The 20,116-nt window shown below is 38.2% G+C and overlaps 1 protein-coding gene across 3 annotated transcripts in view; it reads left to right on the top strand.

The window, feature by feature from the left end:
• Nucleotides 1-18,674, top strand: part of BCAT1 (branched chain amino acid transaminase 1) — a 133,506-nt gene extending 114,832 nt beyond the window's left edge. For all 3 annotated transcript variants that reach the window (XM_032159833.2, XM_032159832.2, XM_032159834.2), the window contains exons 9-11: nt 23-163; nt 3,298-3,372; nt 15,398-18,674. In XM_032159833.2, coding sequence (XP_032015724.1) covers nt 23-163; nt 3,298-3,372; nt 15,398-15,439 — 258 coding nt within the window. In that variant the 3' untranslated portion in view covers nt 15,440-18,674. The remainder of the gene's footprint in view (nt 1-22; nt 164-3,297; nt 3,373-15,397) is intronic.
• The last annotated feature ends 1,442 nt before the right edge of the window (nt 18,675-20,116 follow it).

The following is a 20,116-nucleotide window of genomic DNA, read 5'->3' as shown; positions in this document are numbered from 1 at the left end:
TTATTTTTTATATTCCATGCAGGGTGAATTTAAGGTGTCAGAGAGATACCTCACCATGGATGACTTGACAACAGCTCTGGAGGGGAACAGAGTGAGAGAGATATTTGGCTCTGGTACAGCCTGTGTTGTTTGCCCAGTTTCTGATATACTGTACAAAGGCGAGGTACGACAAGTATTTTCTCATTTCCTATCATTTCCAATCACATTAAATTACATTTAATTGAAGTGTATGAATAAAATTGTATTTGGACCCAGACCCAAGATGCAAAAGTTTTGTTGTTGTTGTTGTTGTTGTTTTTCTTTATTTTAAAGAGATGGAGTCTCGCTATGTTGCCCAGGCTGGAGTGCAGTGGTTATTCACTGGTGTGATCATAGCTCGCTGCAGCCTTAAACTCCTGGGCTCAAGCAATCCTTCTGCTTCAGCCTCCTGAGTTGCTGGGATTACAGGAGTGCACCACTGCACCATGCTAGGTTTTTTTTATTGTTGTTGTTGTTTTAACTTGGCATTACAAAAAAAAGACTGGGACAGTTTATCCAGATGAAACTGTATTAGCATATATCTACTATGTTTCCAGTGATTTCATGTAAGCTTAAACATGGTGGGAAGTTAGTTTTGTCCTTGGACACGTGTAAGATCTGTCTTACCTACATGTCAGGATTGGAGCTATGCTGATAGTCTTCTACTCTTCTCTCTTCCATCCTACCAGCGCACTAAGGAAGGCTGTATAGGTAGTTACATTTCAGTTTCTGGTTAACAGAAGTACTTCCAAACTACTGGATTAGGAATGGCAAATAGTTATGGAAAATGCATTTGAATGGTCAATTCCTTGATTTTTTACTATTAATGCTGTTATTATTAATAGTAAGTGGACCACTTTACAAGAATTATTCATTGGCAAACCTGGTGCATTTACTAAAATCTTACAAAAGGAATTTGAGGATTTGGTTGGAAGAAATGTTCTCCTCTTAGTAAATTAGTCTGATTTTATATGTGCCATACTTTTGTTTTCTTGTCAAATTGTTTTGCTTTTCACTTTATAACAAAGCTCCAATACTTATTTTATTTTATTATTTTTTTTGAGGCAGAGTCTTGCTCTGTCACCCAGGCTAGAGTGCGGTGGTGCGATCTCGGCTCACTGCAAACTCCGCCTCCCAGGTTCAAGCAATTCTCCTGCCTCAGCCTCTCAAGTAGCTGGGATTACAGGCACCCACCACCACACCCAGCTAATTTTTGTATTTTTTAGTAGGGACTGGGTTTCACCGTCTTTGCCAGGCTGGTCTTGAACTCCTGACCTCATGATCCACCCGCCTCGGCCTCCCAAAGTGCTGGGATTACAGGTGTGAGCCACCGTGCCCAGCCCAAAGCTCCAATACTTATGATTAATATTGGCATCTAACTTTATAACTTAAAGGCATGTAAGTATTATTCTTATAATGTGAACTGGCTCAAGTTATTCATATTACAGCAGATCGTTGAACAACCCAGGGATTAGGGGTGTCAACCCCCATGCAGTTGAAAAATCCACATATAACTTTTTTTTTTTTTTTTTTTTGAGACGGGGTCTTTCTCTGTCACCCATGCTCGAGTGCAGGGGCACAATCTTGGCTCACTGCAACCTCCACTTCCCAAGCTCAAGCGATCCTCCCACCTCAGCCTCCCAAGTAGCTGGGACCACAGGTGTGCACCACCACACCCGGCTAATTTTAGTATTTTTTTAGAGACGGGGTTTCAAGATGTTGCACAGGCTGGTCTCAAACTCTTGAGTTCAAGTGATTCACCTGCCTTGACCTCCCAAAGTGCTGTCATTACAGGCATGAATCACCATGCCCTGCCCACATATAACTTTTGACTCCCCAAAAACTTTACTAGTAGCCTACTGTTGACGAGAAGCCTTATCAATAACAAAAACAGTCGATTGGCGCATATTTTATATGTTATATATGATGTTATGTATGTATTCTTACAATCAAGTAAGTTAAGAAAATCATGGGGAAGGGAAAATGTATTTACTATTCATTGCATGGAGGTAGATCATCATAAAGATCTTCATCCTCATTGTCCATCATGTTGAGTAGGCTGAGGAGGAGGAGGAGGAGGAGGAGGGATTGGTCTTGCTGTTTTAGGAGTGACAGAGGCAGAAGAAAGTCCACGTATAAGTGAACTTGTGTAGTTCAAACCCATGTTGTTCAAGTGTCAAACGTAAATGCAAATTCTACTGGTTTTCAAATTTTACTTTACAGTTATTTTTCCTCAGCTGACTGGAATTTTGCTCAACTCCTCTGACTTTAATAGTGGCTGCTTCATTTGTTGAGGTTTTAGAACTTGTTTTTTAAGGGATTGCTCTTGACATAATTGCATCTACAGATTGACTGTTTCGTGGGAGAAGAATTATTCTGTTTCATGTCAATACTTACATTGATAATAATGCATCAAGGTAATGTGATCAATCCACTGATGTCGTTAGGCCAGATTTTTTTTTAAGTTTAATTATTATTTCACTTCTAGAAATAAGAAACTTATAAAGTTTAGCATAATTTTAATGATCCTGGCTTAGGAAGCATTTACAGCCAAAAAGTATCTCTAATTATCCTATTATACTGAAGGGTATAATATGAAAAGTGTTTAAGAGCACAGACTATCTCCTAAAATCAAACTATCAAAACCTGCAAGCCAGCAAGGCATGAGTAGGCATGACTCAGATAAAAATTAAAAGCATGAAATCTCTTTCAGCCATGCATTTAATCATGCTATCCAATATTGTGGAGGTAGTGGCCCCTGGAAGTTTAGCTTGGGCCAGAGATAGGTATAGAAGCCCCTTTTATGAAGTCATAGACTTGCTTCAATGTATGCTCCCAGAATGACTTGCATTAAATTATGGCAAAATATCTTTGAGTTCTCATTTCTGCCAGAGGGTTAATACGTAGAAGACAATCATTCATCCTTGCAGAGTCTCAGAATCTTGGAAGAGGTAGGGTTCTTTAAGTTTAGCCACTATTTTAGGTATCTGTAGCTTCTCCTTGGTTCTTCAAATGATTCTGAAGGCTGGTATACAAACCAGTTATGCCCTAAAACTAAGTGGTAGGCAATGTATAACCTATCATTGGCTAGTTTTTATTCAAATTTTGAATATGAAAGTCTTTGGCATAAGCAGCTAGCACTCAGAGTCAGTAGGTTTTAGTGCTGTTCCTTAACTTCAGTGGAATTGCCTTAGTATAGCAGAATTGCTTGAGTGTCTTATCTGTTATCACCATATACATGAATACCCTCAAATTATCTTGTTTCCCCTTCTTTTGTAGACAATACACATTCCAACTATGGAGAATGGTCCTAAGCTGGCAAGCCGCATCTTGAGCAAATTAACTGATATCCAGGTAAAGATTTTCTTTTCTTTTCTTTCCTTTTTTTTTCATGTCACCTTATTTCTGTCAGAGCTTACAACTAAATTGTATTTCAATGAAGAGGAGTAAATAATACAATTTGAGATCAATAAGTTAAATTTAAGAGAGTTATTCCCAACACAATGTGTGGGCATGAGCAAAGCGGAAATGGGAAACAAGATGTATGTTTTAAAAAAAGAAAGAAAATATTGTTCAGGACTCCACATTACTTAACATTAAAAAATAGATGTAATTTTTGGTAACATTTAAAAATCTCATTGAGAAGCATAACATAACTTTTGTGAAAAAAAAAGGAAGAAAAAATTTGAAAGTAGAAGCAACTTCGGGAAGAAAATTACAGTGCATGTGATTCCAACACTGAGATATAATCACTGTTAATTTTTGATGTCTTTTTATTTTTGAGATGGAGTTTCACTCTTGTTGCCCAGGCTGGAGTACAATGGCGCAATCTTGGCTCACTGCAACCTCTGCCTCCTGGGTTCAAGCAATTTTCCTGCCTCAGCCTCCCGAGTAGCTGGGATTATAGGTGTGTGCCACCATGCCCAGCTAATTTTTGTGTTTTTAGTAGAGACGGGATTTCACCACGTTGGCCAGGCTGGTCTCGAACTCCTGACCTAAGGTAATCCATCTGCCCTGGCCTCCTAAAGTGTTGGGATTACAGGTGTGAGCCACTGTGCCCTGCCAATTTTTGATGTCTTAACCTTCAATATTTTGTAAGCATTTATATACTTTATGTATTTATGTATTTATTTATTTATTTATTTTTGAGACAAAGTCTTGCTGTGTCACCCAGGCTGGAGAACAGTGGCATGATCTCAGCTCACTATAACCTCCGCCTCCCAGGTTCAAGCGATTCTTCTGCCTCAGCCTCCCGAGTAGCTGGGATTACAGGTCTCATGCCACCATTCCCAGCTAATTTTTGTATTTTTAGTAGAGATGAGGTTTTGCCCTATTGGCCAGGCTGGTCTTGAACTCTTGACCTCAGGTGATCTACCCGCCTCGGCTTCTCAAAGTGCTGGGATTACAGCCGTGAGCCACCATGCCCAGCCAGTATACTTTTAGATAGTTATTTTTTCCTAACAAAATGGGATCATATTGTACATAATTTTGTTACATGTTTTTTCACTGAATAAATGCTTTGCTTTTTTATATCAATAAGTAGTTTTCTCCAACACCATTTATAAAGTTTAATTGAATTCCATTACATTGATGTACCATAATTTTTTAAAAAAATTATATTATTGAACATTTACGTTGTTGGCAATTTGTTTTCACTAGTATGAACAGTACATCTTTGATTATTTCCTAAGGATAAATCTCTGGGATCAAAGAGTATACACGTCTATTTTTTCATACTGCTAACTTCGTTTTGCCTATTTTTTTTCTGAGCAACAACCTACAGTAATGTCTCATCAGGCAGTTAAGCAGGCATGCTAAATACCAGATAACACTGGGCTACTCGGAAAAGAGATTGTCCTGTAATTTGCAAGCATTTCACAAGTTAGAAGATTTTGTTGAACGCAGTTACTATCCTTGTCAATTAGCAAAAATATCCAAGAGGGCCTGAGACTTACATTGAAAAGTAAAATAAAGTTTGATCATTTGAGTGATGTCGGATGGCATTAAGTCATGAAACTAAGCGAAACTTAAAGGTGGCTGAGAATGCAACAGGCCTCCAGAGAGCAATGGAGGTCCTTGGGTAGTGATAAAAATGGCATTTCTGGCTGGGTGCAGTGGCTCACACCTATAATCCCAACACTTTGGGAGGCCTAGGCAGGCGGATCGCTTGAGGCCAGGTGTTCAAGACTAGCCTAGGCAACATAGTGAGAACCTTCCTCTAAAAAAATGGAAATAAAATAAAAATAAAAACTTAAAAGAGAGTTTAAAAGGCAGTTTTAAAAGAGACTTACTCAGCAAGTTTTCTGCCAAATTTACAGTATTAAAAAAAGAATGATTGTGTGTTTTTGTTTCTGTTTGTTTTTTTGAGACAGAATCTTACTCTGTTGCTCAGGCTGGGGTGCAGTGGCGCAATCTCAGCTCACTGCAACCCCTGCCTCCTGAGTTCAAGTGATTCTCATGCCTCAGTCTCCCATGTAGCTGGGATTACAGGCGTGCACCATCATGCCTGGCTAATTTTTGTATTTTTAGTAGAGTCGAGGTTTCACCATGTTGGCCAGGCTGGTCTCAGAACTCCTAGCCTCAAGTGATTTGCCCACCTTGGCCTCCCAAAGTGCTGAGATTACAGGCATGAGCCACGCACCTGACCTTGATTGTGGTTTTTTAATCAATGAGCTGCCATACTTCTGCTCTCCAGCAAAGGTTTTCTATGAGAATTTTCTATAAGCTAAGTAAAGGAATATCTTCATATTGGAAGAAATAAAATTTAGTCAGAGTTGTTTTCTACCTTTATACACAGCAACACTTAAAAGTAATTTGAAGAGTAGCTAATAAAAATTTCTGCATGGATGGCTTAGGCATTTTAATTTTTTTAAGGTTGCCTGAGTAAATCTGAAAATAATAAATTATTACAGTTTTGCTCAAATAAAGAACATGAATAGAACAAAAAATACATAACTGGCTAGATTACATGAAAGCCTTTTTCCAAATAGGAGTTTAGAGGCCAGGACAAATAGGCAGGAAAAATAAAGGGCATCCAAATTGGAAAAGAAGAAGTTAAATTAGCCTTCTTAGCAGATGACATTATCTTACACCTAGAAAAACCTAAAGACTCCCCCAAAAAACTTGTAGAACTGATAAATGAATTCAGTAAAATTGCAGGATATAAAATCAACATACAAAAATCAGTAGAATTTATGTATGCTAACAGTGAACAATCTGAAAAAGAAATCAAGAAAGCAATCCCATTTATAATAGCTACAAAAAGTATAAAATACCTAGGAATCAATCTAACCAAAGACATGAGAGATCTACACAAGGAAAAGTATAAAACTATGTTTTAAAAAATTGAAGAAAACACACAAAAGTGGAAAGATATATCATATTCATGGATTGGAAGAATTAATTTTGTTAAAATGACAATACTACCCAAAGCAATTTACAGATTCAGTGCAATCCCTATTAAAATACTGATAACTTTCTTCACAGAAATAGAAAAAACAATCCTAAAATGTATACGGAACTACAAAAGACTCCAAATAGCCAAAGCAATCTTGAGCAAAAAGAACAAAGTTAGAATCACCACAATACCTTACTTCAAAATGTATTATAAAACTATAATAACCAAAACAGCATAGTACTGATATAAAAATAGACATAGTAGACCAATGGGACAGAATAGAGAACCAAGATACCTAAGTCCACATGTTTACAACCAACTCATCTTTGACAAAGTTGACAAGAACTGTATCGGGGAAGACAGTCTTTTCAATAAATGGTGCTGGGAAAATTGGATAATTATATGCAGAAGAATGAAACTAGATTCCCTTCTCTTACCAGACACAGAAATCAAATGAAAGTATATTAACGACTTGAATCTTAGACCTGAAACTATGAAATTACTTGAAGAAAACATTAAGGAAATGCTTTAGGACATTGGTCTGAGCAAAGATCTCATTCTGTCACTCAGGCTGGGGTGTAGTGGCATGAACCTGGCTCATTGTGGCCTTGACCTCCTGGGCTCAAGCAATTCTCCCACCTTGGCTTTCCGTGTAGCTAGAACCACAGGTGCATGCCACCACATTCCACTAATTTTTAAATTTTTTGTAGAGATGGAGTCTCACCATCTTGCCCAGGCTGGTCTCGAACTCCTGAACTCAAGGGATCCTCCCGTCTCAGCCTCCCAAAATGCTGAGATTACTAGCATGAGCCACTCTCCCTGGCCAGCAAAGATTTCTTATGTAAGACCTGAAAAAGCATAGGCTATCAAAGCAAAAATAGGCAATTGGGATTATATCAAGCTGAAAAGCTTCTGCACAGCAAAGAAAACAATCAACAAAGGGAATAGACTACCCAAAGAATGGGTGAAAATATTTGCAAACTATCTATCTGACAAGGGATTAATAACCAGAATCTATAAGGAGCTCAAACAACTGTATAGGAAAAATCTAGTAATCTGATTTTCAAGTGGGCATGAGACCTGAATAGACAACTCAATAGAAAAAAAAATTGATTAAAAATGGATAAAAGATCTGAATGGACATTTCTCAAATAAGACATACAAATGGCCAGGAGGTACATGAAAAAATGTGCAACATCACTAATCATCAGAGAAATGCAAAGCAAAACCACAATGTAAAATCCACTTGCCCCAGTTAAAATGGCTTGTATTAAAAAAAAAAAAACAGGCAGTAACAGACGCTGGGAAGATGTGGAGAAAGGGAACCGTCATATATTGTTGGTTGAAATGTAAATAGTACAGCCACTATGGAGAACAGTATGGAGGGTCCTCAAAAACTAAAAGTAGAACTAGAACTTCCATGTGATCCAGCAATTCTACCACTGGGTATATATACAAAAGAAAAAAAATAATTAGTATACAAAAAGAGATATCTGCACTCCCATGTTTATTGCGATAGTATTCACAATAGCCAAGATATGGAATTAACCTAAATGTCTATCAACAGATGAATGGATAAAGAGAATGTGGCATACACACACACACACACACACACAAAATGGAATACTATTCAGCCATAAAAAGAATGAAATCCTGTCATTTGCAGCAACAGGTATGGAACTGGAGGCCATTTTGTTAAGTGAAATAAGCCAGGGACCGAAAGACAAATATCACATGTTCTCATGCAGGTGCTAAAAAAGTAGATCCTATGAAGACAGAGAGTAGATTAGAGGTTACCAGAGGCCGAGAAGGGGAGTAGGAAGGAGAGGATAAAGGAACAAAACAAGAATATAAATGTATTTATTACCATTAAACTGAACATTTAAAAATTGTAAAGATGGTAAATTATATATGTGTATTTTATCTTAATGAAAATTTTAAAAATTAGGAGTTTAGAAATTTTTAAGAGAAGTGTGCCCATAGTGATAAGAAAGAAAGATCCTTTTGGAAAGTTTTCTTGAACAAATTGTACAGTATTTTCTTAAACAAAATGTACATTCTGTAGCAGTTAATACACCAAATAAGATTTCAGGGTTACCTCTTGGAGATTTTATGAAATAAGAACATTTAGGTGGGCATGATGGCTCATTCCTGTAATCCCAAAATTTTGGGAGGCTGATGCAGGAACATTACTTGAGGCTAGTACTTCAAGACCAGCCTAGGCAACATATTAAGACCCAGTATCCACAAAACAACCAAAAAAATTAGCAAGTGTGGTGGCACACACCTGTAGTTCCAGCTACTCGGGAGGCTGAGGCAGGAGGAACACTTGAGGCCAGGAATGTGAGGCTGCCGTGAGCTATGATTGTGCCACAGCACTCCACTCCAGCCTTCACTGTAGAAAGAGACCCTGTCTTGAAAGGAAGGAGGGAGGGAGGGAGGGAGGGAAAGAAGGAAGGAAGGAAGGAAGGAAGGAAGGAAGGAAGGAAGGAAGGAAGGAAGGAAGGAAGGAAGGAAGGAAGGAAGGAAGGAAGGAAGGAAGGAAGGAAGGAAGGAAGGAAATGTAAACTTATTTGATTTGGCTGTAAAGGATTAATAAAAAAAGAAAATGTAGTCACTAGGCTGAGAAAAATTGAACTCTACTGAATTACAATTGCAATAAAGATCTAAGTGGAGGTGTTTGGCAGACATAATCATGAAGCTTTCACTGAAGAAGGAAACTCTAGGAGGCAAAAGCAGAAATGCAACTCATCAAAATTGAAATGGTGACAAAGTATGTGCATTCAAACCTGAAAGTGACAAAGAGAAGCCCAAACACACAATTTTGGGGTAAGATGGGAAACTATGACCAAAGTTCTCAGAAAGAGCATTTTTAAATTAAGATTATAGAAGCCAAAAGGATGTGTATTAGTGTGTTCTCACACTGCTATAACGAACTACCTGAGACTGGGTAGTTTGTAAAGAAAAGAGGTTTTCTTGACGCTCAGTTCTGCAGGCCATACAGGAGACATGGCTGGGGAGGCCTCAGGAAACTTACAGTCATGGTGGAAGGCAAAGGGGAAGCCAGTACATATTGCATGGTGGGAACAGGAGGAGGAGAGTGAGGGTGGGAGGTGCCACTCACTTTTTAAAACAAGCAGATCTCCTTAGAACTCACTATCATGAGAACAGCAAGGGAAGGTTTGCTCCCATAATCCAATTACCTGACACCAGGCCCTTCCTCCAACATGGGGGATTACAATTCCACATGAGATTTGGGTGGGGACACAAATTCAAATCATATCAGAATGTTAGTGACTAAAGTAAATGTTCTTGATTAACTCTTTAATGTATATATTGAGTGCAAGCCATATGCAGAGGCTATTCTAGGTACTGGTGGTTTACTCAAGAAAAAGGGGGCCAAAAAATGAAGAAGGTGGTGAGGCATGGTGGCTTATGCCTGTAATCCTAACATTTTGGGAGACTGAGATGTGAGAATTGCTTGAGCCCAGGAGTTTGAGATCAGCCTGGTAACATGGCAAATCCCTGTCTCTACAAAAAATGCAAAAAAAACCAAACAAGTTAATCGGGCATGGTGTCACATGTCTATAGTCCCAGCTACAGGCTGAGGTGGGAAGATACCTTGAGCCTAGGGGGGTTGAGGTTGCAGTTAGCCATGATGGCACCACTGCACTCCAGCCTGGGCAACAGAGTGAGACCCCACCTGAAAAAAAAAAAAGTCAAAACAAATATTCAGTGTAAATGTGAGACCATGTAAAAAAGTTTAAAAGTAAAATATATAATTTAAGCAGAGGATGGGAGACGGGGAAAAAAAAACTTTTCTCCCTAACTTTATATACTCCCTCTATAAATTAGTGCTTATGGCCAATAAGAAATGAGTAATTTCTCTTTTCACTGTTGGTAGTAAAGTATAATGGTAGTTAACACAGCAAACTAAATGGTCCTCATACTGAACAAAGAAACAAGGCATGCAATCACAGGACAGGTGGAAACAGTGGTTCTGAACTAACCACAAACCAGAACTACCAAATGTGCTACAAATTGTTTAGTAACAAAGGACCATCCCTTCAGAATCGAAGAGCACGTCTCAGTTATCTTATGCCTATGTGCATGGAACTTAAAGTCTCAAAATTACTCTCCAACAAGATGGCAAATTGAGGCTGTCAGCCAAGCTACTAGATTGTCTGTTTTTCCGAGAAAAATAAATTTCAGTAATTATTAAGGAAAAAGCATAGAATTGCATCATGTTTTACATTTCAGTACTTTTGGCATTACGTGGGAGCATGCATGTTTTCTACAAAGTACTCTGATAAATTGAAGAAGAGGCCAACAACAGCCACCAAAAAAACCTTCCAGATTCTTGCCAGTATGGCCCAGGGGAAAAATTCCCTCATAACCACAGATTTGACTTTTCAACTTCTGTACTTCTGCATATGAGTAATAATCTCTGAGGTTAAGTATTCATCCCATTTAGCTAGTTGTCCACATAGCTCCCTGGGTCTTAGATTGCTCTATAAATACCTCCTAAGAGAAGAATTTTTCAAATGAAAGTTTCGTTTTTCCTTTTTCTTCTTTTAAAGCAACAAAGAAAAGCACGTTTGTGTTTATATTTAACCAAACTTAAACTTGGAGAGCATTGGCCATGTTGTCGACATGTTTCTTTTCTCTACTGTCAAATTCCTTACTGTTCCAGTTACTCACCATCATACTCACCTTTGCCTCTGCCACTTGGGGTCCTCTGTTCTGCAGTTGTGTTCTGCTCTCTGATGCCTCCGGGTTTTGCTGCACCTTATAGAAATTGCTCACCTGGATAAGGCCTTGGCTATCCTTTATGACTCCTCTCCTTCAGGAGCCCTTTGAATCTCTCTTGAAGAATATTCCCTTCGCTCAGTCCAAATACACATTCACTCACTTGAATGCTGCTTCTTCCTCCAGTTTCACAGTGCTAGGGATGATCCCATAAGGCCTTTAAATTACATTATAATTAGTCACGCACTTGTCTCTGCTCCAGGGCTGTTTGAATTGTTCACTCTCTTTATACCTCCAGTGTTCAGCACAGAGCCTAGGGTATAATGCATAGGCAGTAATGTTTCTTGAAGGAGTGAATGGGCAAGTGAAACACCAAACAAATACTAAAGAGCAAAACAGGTATCGTTCTTGTATATTAACACATTCCGAGAAGAGATGGGAGGAAGGTCTTGAAGAATGTCAAATAATTCTTAAGAGATCTTGATTTAGATTTCTTTCAAAATGAGATACATGTTGACACTACTGTCAACAAATAATCAAATAAAAGCTAGAGCCTGGGTTTTAAGTATCAGGGGGAGCATGTGAATAACCAGCATTGCTGCTGTTGAAGCTCCATAAAGTGGGAAGCAGTGATTGCAAAGATCCAGAGATGGACATCTGAAGCATGGGAAAGGGGCAGCTTGAATGAGGTAGGGGCAGGATCTGTGTTGATTACAGGTCACCAGATAGAATTAAAAAAATCTATGTTCTCACTAGTGGCTACAGTTTTCTAAGCACAAATGACTATTAGTGGTTATTGTATTTTTCTTGTTTTCAATGAAGCAGTTCCATGACTTAGTTACATAAGAAGTTAACGGCTCCACCCCCTTCCCTATCAATGTCCTAAGCTGTCCTCCATGTGCATACAAACTTTGTTTTCAGACTGCCCTGGTGTGACTCAGTCCCTGCACCAGCTTCCCAGCCCCTTCTGTTTCCAGCACATCCTCCTCCACGTGTTACAGGATTACAAAGCTTTGCACAGCCTTTCAATAGGGTTTAGAGCAAGAATGACAGATTGCTACCTGGTAGGCAGCACTGACTATATTTTTATTGGCGTTGCATAGAGTGACTGCATGACACGCAGTTGTGTTTTTGTTTTGCCAGGAATTTAAAGGCATTTAGCAAAGGCCATATGAAATTATCTGCCTTATGTACCTTGAATGTGAGGTAATGAACTTGTCATTAGTCGTGTTTTAGTTTAGCGTTCTTGCTGGAATTTCCAAAAGATTAAAATTCTGCACATTTCATTAAGTCTTCCACATGGTCTCAAAATACTATCCTGCAGGCTCGACCTGACTTGCCAAGTTGCTTTGACACCATCTCTGATTCCAGTGAACAAAACTAAGTGTGACTTACAGCCGCCCTACCAAACATTGAGGGTGTGAGCCTGCGCTGTTGTTTCGTAATGACAATGACAAGAGTATAATGACATCCTAGTCCATGAAGACATGTTTTCTCTTTTCCCTCCCTCTGTGTATACTTACTTACTCTTAAGGAAGTAATATAATTTCTATTTCTGCTTAAATCTGCCATCTCTACTTAGAATTATTTTCCCTTGAAAAATTAAATTGCATTATCCATCAGCCAAATGGAAAATTTGATTACTAAATGCCTCCTTCTAGACATTATGAATTACCTGTAATATCACATTTCTTGGGCACTTCTCAGAATGCTATGATTTTACATAAAAGCATAAATTACAGAATGAGAGGAGTAAAGCTTAGTGCGTATTTGCAGGTTTGCAGAGTGATATGTGGCCTACGACTGTCATTGTAATCAAAATTGATTTTTGATCATTTATAAAACTAAAACAACTAATTGAAAGCAAATTCACCTTAACTGATGAAATTCAAGATGAAGTGACAGTAGTCATGAATCACAGTTCTGTAGATCTGCTAAAATGCCAATATACTGTTATTAATTGTGAAAGTGTTTAATATATTAATGGGAATCCAAGTAAGGAAAATAAAACACGTATTTTGCCCTTACCTTAAGTCATGTTGACATCATACATAAATCAGGTAGAATTTGAAGATGTTTCATCCAGCATTCATCATGAAGCAACAGAGTCAATAGTGGGCAGTTACAGTCTGTAGGCAATGCTTTCTGGTGTGGATTATTCAAGAAACTTACAGTCATTTGGCTTCCTTTATTCCCCTTTGCATGTAAACTACCAGGTGGCAGGTAGACCCATTCTTGGCTGCCACTATTTTTACCACTTGGATCGATTCTGCTCTCTGAGGTCTTTAAGAGAAACACAGCACATGTACATTGTGATATAGGAGAAAGAACATCAGACAGAGGCAGAGAACTGGGCTTGTCAAAATTAAGGGTGACCTAGAGCCTTAGTGTCCTTATATATAAGATGAGAAGCTTGGATTAAAATTCATTGCTCTTTACACTTGATTTTTATGCAGCAGAACTTTCTTCAAAAGAGATCATTCCGGCCGGGCGCGGTGGCTCACGCTTGTAATCCCAGCACTGTGGGAGGCCGAGGCGGGCGGATCACGAGGTCAGGAGATCGAGACCACGGTGAAACCCTGTCTCTACTAAAAATACAAAAAATTAGCCGGGCGTGCTGGCGGGCGCCTGGAGTCCCAGCTACTCGGAGAGGCTGAGGCAGGAGAATGGCGTGAATCCGGGAGGCGGAGCTTGCAGTGAGCCGAGATCGCGCCACTACACTCCAGCCTGGGTGACAGAGCGAGACTCCGTCTCAAAAAAAAAAAAAAAAAAAAAAAAAAAAAAGAGATCATTCCTGGAATCCCAGTATACAAAATGGATAAAAGTAGGATTGTTCTGAAGTAAAGAAGTAAAATCCAGACCCCACTTATTTGAGTCATCTCCTACCTTTTAGATGGTCATTAACATTGTTTATAGTTCAGAAATTCTGATGTTTTATATTAATTTAAAGTTAAATTAGGACTAGAAGAGCCATTTCATGTGAAAATAGACATAGTCTGAGTGATTTAGGCAAACCCATAGTGACAGATTTAGTGGCCTGATACACTGGCTTGGAAAGATCTGTTCCAAGTCAGTCTCAATACACAAGGCTCGGTGAACATGTGGAGAGCAGTCTTGGTGGTGATCAAGAACGTGGAATTTGCTGTGAGAGAGACCTTGGTTAGGGTCTGGGCTCTTCCATTTGTTAACTGCAAACTTGAGCAAGTTATTCAGTCTCCCTAATATTCAGTTTTCTCATCCATAAAATGGATTGATAATGGTACCTGCTGTGTACAGTTACTATGAGTATTAAATGAGGTAATAGGCCTGTAAAACTCCTGGCATGATGACATTGGCCTTCAGTCACTGCTCATAGAGTGAGAGCTTATTATAAATACAGGCATTTTTGTTGAACGACTGACTGACTGATTGAATGAATGAATATAGAACTAGCTTTCTATTTGTGATGTATGGAATATCTCTATTTAATTTAATTTAATTTTAAATATTAAAATTCAGGCTTGCTTTTAAACCAAAGTATTTGCTGATGCAAAAAATCAAATTCTGACTATGATACAGTTACATAACTTTTGAAGGAATAAGAAAAATGCTAACATAGCATGAACAACTTTGATTTAGAGAACAGAATCTCTTAAAATCCATGGGACTTGTCGACTTCATATTTTTGTTTATGAACATAAAACAGTCTTTAGTGCACATCAGAATCATTTGATGCTTGCTGAATCACAGGTTGCTGGAACCCATCCCCAGATTCTGACGCAGTCTGAGATGAGGTCTGGGAATTTGCATTTTTAACTTGTTGTCAGGTGATGCTGATGCTAGTGGTCTGGGAATACACTTTGAGGATCACTTTTTCACAGTAAAAGTCACAGTCATTAAACAAGTTAACTCAATGAGAAATGACAATGAAAAGGCACGTACCTAAATAGATAAAGGACCTATACCAGCTATGAATTTGAGTTCCACAGTAATTGTAAAATTTGTAATTCTTTTCAGGTATTTCGTTGTTTAAAAACTCCCTATGTATGCTTTTATCTTATGTTTTATATGTTGTCTCTCTTTTCCTCTCTTTCTCTCTAATCCAGTTTTTAATGTGAACATGTTTAATGTGAAAATGTTGTTCAAAGCAGAAGCGAACCTTTTGTGTAACCTTGGTGGTATTAAGTTTGTTTATAAGCTATTTCTGCACTGTTAGCTTTTGTACTGAAACATGTTTTTTTGCTTTCGTTGCAGTATGGAAGAGAAGAGAGCGACTGGACAATTGTGCTATCCTGAATGGAAAATAGAGGATATGATGCAAAATAGAGGGTTCCAACTGTATGCTACTGGTACAGACTGTTGCATTTGAATTGTGATAGATTTCTTTGGCTACCTGTGCATAATGTAGTTTGTAGTATCAGTGTGTTACAAGAGTGATTGTTTCTTCATGCCAGAGAAAATGAATTGCAATCATCAAATGGTGTTTCGTAACTTGGTAGTAGTAGCTTACCTTACCTAGAAAAATATTAATGTAAGCCACATAACCTGGGATTTTCCTCAGTGATTTTAGTGCCTCCCTTTGTACCTCACTCAGATACTAAATAGTAGTTTATTCTTTAATATAAGTTACATTCTGCTCCTCAACCAAATGCAAATTCTTTTGTGTATTTGAAAGCTAATTTGAGAAAATTTCGTAGGTTACATTTCCTGCAGCCTATCTTTATCCACAGAAAGTGTTTTCTTTTTTTTAAATCAAGACTTTTAAAACTGGATTTCCTCCCATCACTGTTTTTTGCAGGCCCTCCAAGTCCATCTTAAGGTAAATATCTCTCTTCTTCCTGATGTCACAGCCTGAGCATACCCTGTGCATTAGGAAGACCTGAGTGCATTTCCCACCATTATCCTTTCCACATTATATTGTAGCTGGCTGGCTGTCAGGTGGCCACAAGACTGAGGGTCTTGTGCCTTATAGATCTTTGTATCCCCAATGGCTGACACATAGTAGGTACTCAGTAAATGGTTTTATAATGAATCAATGAACATTTTGCTTCTATAGAAGTGTACCTTCTTTGTTTCTATATTATGAAACCTCTTTATTAGAATTTGTGATTGATTCTGACACTGTATAGATTTACCTTATATTGTCTTTATTTTCCGTGAGCTACTAAGTCATTAGAGATACTCTGAAGCATAGTTAGTTTAGGAAATCATTTCATATTGACTGTGTTGGAATTGTCTTGGAATTGAAGATATATCCTCAGAGCAGGGGACCCCAACCTCCAGGCTACAGGCCACACAGCAGGAGGAGGTGAGTGCTGGGCCATCAAGAAGCTTCATCTGTATTTATGGCTACTTCCCATCACTCGAATTACCACCTGAACTCCACCTCTTGTCAGGTCAGTGACAGCATTAGATTCTCATAGGAGCACAAATCCTATTGTGAACTCTGCATGCAAGGGATCTAGGCTATGCGCTCCTTATGAGAATCTAATGCCTGATGATCTGAGGTGGAACAGTTTCATCCTGAAACCACCCTCCACCCCGCAGTCTGTGGAAAAATTGTCTTCCACAAAACTGGTCCCTGGTGCCAAAAAGGTTGGGGACCACTGCTGTAGAGAGAGGTCACGATATCATACCAACCAAATGGAAATGACAAATGTTTTATGTTAAGTGTTAATTGCAGAAATAAATCTTTTTTTTTTTTTTTTGGTAGAAAACAAAGAGGCATACTCTGATTTTTATACTCTGTTTTTGCAGGTGCTCTTTTCTTTGAATGGAGATTTGATGAGCAAGTGGTTAGGATACAGGGAGAGCTATTATGGGTGATATTTTCCTTGTTTAGGAGCTGTGAGTTAAAGTTGTATCCTTTCTGGTTTATCTAAGGAAAGCCAAATCTTGACAGAAAACATTTTTCCCTGAAAGGTCAACTCTCAGACATTGTATTTTGGTTTCCCTCAGTCCTCATAACTTCCTTCTTGCTGAACATATTTTATTCTCTTTTCAGAGAAGGAAAGATAAAAGGATTCTAAAAGTTTGATACATTGGAAAAATTTCCTTGAGGCATTTAGCAACACATAGCAAATGGGCTTTGATTCTTTTCCAAAACTTTTAGCCATAGGGTCTTTTATAGACAGGGATAGTAAAATGAAAACTGAGAAATATAAAATGAAAAGGAATGGTAAAAATATCTTTTGGGGGTTTTTAATTGGTGATCTGAAATCTTGGGAGAAGCTGTTCTTTTCAGGCCTGAGGTGCTCTTGACTGTCTCCTGCACACTGTGTACCCCAAGCAGCATTCTAAGGGTGTGCTTTTGCCTTGGCTAACTCCTTTGACCTCATTCTTCATATAGTAGTCTAGGAAAAAGTTGCAGGTAATTTAAACCGTCTAGTGGTACATAGTAACTAAATTTCTATTCCTATGAGAAATGAGAATTATTTATTTGCCATCAATACATTTTATACTTTGCATCTCTAAATTTATTGTGGCAAGACTTATCCATTGTGAAAGTTAGAGAACATTATGTTTGTATCATTTCTTTCATAAAACCTTAAGAGCATTTTTAAGCCCTTTTCATCAGACCCAGTGAAAACTAAGGATAGATGTTTAAAAACTGGAGGTCTCTTGATAAGGAGAACACAATCCACCATTGTCATTTAAGTAATGAGACAGGAAATTGACCTTGACGCTTTCTTGTTAAATAGATTTAACAGGAACATCTGCACATCTTTTTTTCTTGTGCACTATTTGTTTAATTGCAGTGGATTAATACAGCAAGAGTACCACATTATAACTAGGCAATTATCCATTCTTCAAGACTTAGTTATTGTCACACTAATTGATCATTTAAGGCATAAGATGGTCTAGCATTAGGAACATTGAAGCTAATCTGCTCAAAAAGATCAACAAATTAATATTGTTGCTGATATTTGCATAATTGGCTGCAATTATTTAATGTTTAATTGGGTTGATCAAATGAGATTCAGCAATTCACAAGTGCATTAATATAAACAGAACTGGTGGCACTTAAAATGATAATGATTAACTTATATTGCATGTTCTCTTCCTTTCACTTTTTTCAGTTTTTACATTTCAGACTGACTTTGTCAGCTTTTTTGAAAACACATCAGTAGAAACCAAGATTTTAAAATGAAGTTTCAAGACAAAGGCAAAACCTGAGCAGTTCCTAAAAAGATTTGCTGTTAGAAATTTTCTTTGTGGCAGTCATTTATTAAGGATTCAACTTGTGATACACCAAAAGAAGAGTTGGCTTCAGAGACGTGTTCCATGCTCTCTAGTACAGGAATGAATAAATTTATAACACCTGCTTTAGCCTTTGTTTTCAAAAGCACAAAGGAAAAGTAAAAGGGAAAGAGAAACAAGTGACTGAGAAGTCTTGTTAAGGAATCAGGTGTTTTTCTACCTGGTAAACATCCTCTATTCTTTTCTCAAAAGATTGTTGTAAGAAAAAATGTAAGGAAAAAAAAAAAAAAAAACAGAGGCAGAGGCAGGCAGTAGCAAGAAGGCAGAGCGTGACATCAGCTAGATGGTGACATGCAATGTCAGCTCTCATGAAGACATGGGAAACCTACGTTATACACCTTGGGTTAAAATTCTTCACCATATTAGTTTTGTTGCTTCATAAAATTGTACCTAAGCCTAAGCAAGTGGTCTTGCTTGTCTCAAATCCAAACAGTCTTGAACACTTGAAGGCAATTAACGAGTATATCTTAATCAAAAGAATTGTTGGAGCTTTTTATTAAAGCTGCAGTTTCAGTTCTGCTTTTGGGGAATTGTGCTATGAAAGCAGCTGCCAAAATAAGCTCATTTATTTTCTCCAGTCCCACTCAGTGCTCAGTCACTGTATTCTGTTTCCTTTTTTTTTTTTTTTTCAGGTTGCATGTTTGGTTTCCCCTTATGATTGGGAAAGATGAATTTTCAGCAGAAAACAGTGTTTGTTCACTTTCAAAGAGTGATAGTTTCTAAAACATTTAGAGCAATAAAAAAATATTTAGAGCAATAAATATTCAGAGGTACCAAGTAAGCCAGCAGAAGACTTAAGGGTCAGAGAAACCCCTTATTTCATGTCTTGATTCTAAAATGATCAAAATACTTTTCCTTGTAATGTGGATTTCTTCTTATGAGGATATGCAGAAATTTCAGTTATAAGTAGTAATGCTAGCAGGTAATTTTAGTGGACATTTTATAACAACTGTCACTTTGTTTTGCCACATATAGAGTTTGTTCAGCTATTTTCCAGATATTTCCCCCAAAAAGGAGGCAAAGGGTACCAGCTTTTCAATGAGCATTACCTATTCCTTGGCAAAGATGATGAAGACTCTATTAATAGTTCATCTGATAAATGTTGACATAACCAACAATAGAGATTAGGAAGTTAGTTTTTTTTTTTTTTTGAGGCGGAGTCTTGCTCTGTCACCCAGGCTGGAGTGCAGTGGCGCAATCTTGGCTCACTGCAAGCTCCGCCTCCCGGGTTCACGCCATTCTCCTACCTCAGCCTCCCGAGTAGCTGGGACTACAGGTGCCCACCACCGCGCCCGGCTAATTTTTTGTATTTTTAGTAGAGACAGGGTTTCACCGTGTTAGCCAGGATGGTCTCGATCTCCTGACCTCATGATCTGCCCGCCTCTGCCTCCCAAAGTGCTGGGATTACAGGCATGAGCCACCGCGCCCGGCCAGGAAGTTAGTTTTAAGAAATCAATGGCATATAGACAGTACCCTCATGGAGTCTGTATTCTACTACTCGAACTGTTTGTAGCTATAAAAGCAACAGTTAGACAGCTGAATCGTTAGATCATAAGCAAGGAAGGCCAGAGCACATCTCTTATCAAGAAATCAGTGAATAGTTTATCTCATTTTTAAAGCAACTTTATCTTTCTTTAATTCCTTCCTTTCTTCTAGTGCAAAACTACTTAATAAGCTTGGTGTTTAGGTTAGGGTTCACACCACTCCTCATCT

Source organism: Hylobates moloch, unplaced genomic scaffold (assembly GCF_009828535.3).
Source record: "Hylobates moloch isolate HMO894 unplaced genomic scaffold, HMol_V3 SCAFFOLD_8, whole genome shotgun sequence".
Classification (NCBI taxonomy): Eukaryota; Metazoa; Chordata; class Mammalia; order Primates; family Hylobatidae; genus Hylobates; species Hylobates moloch.
Note: the sequence above shows the minus strand (reverse complement) of the source record. Positions and strands in the feature narration are given on the sequence as shown.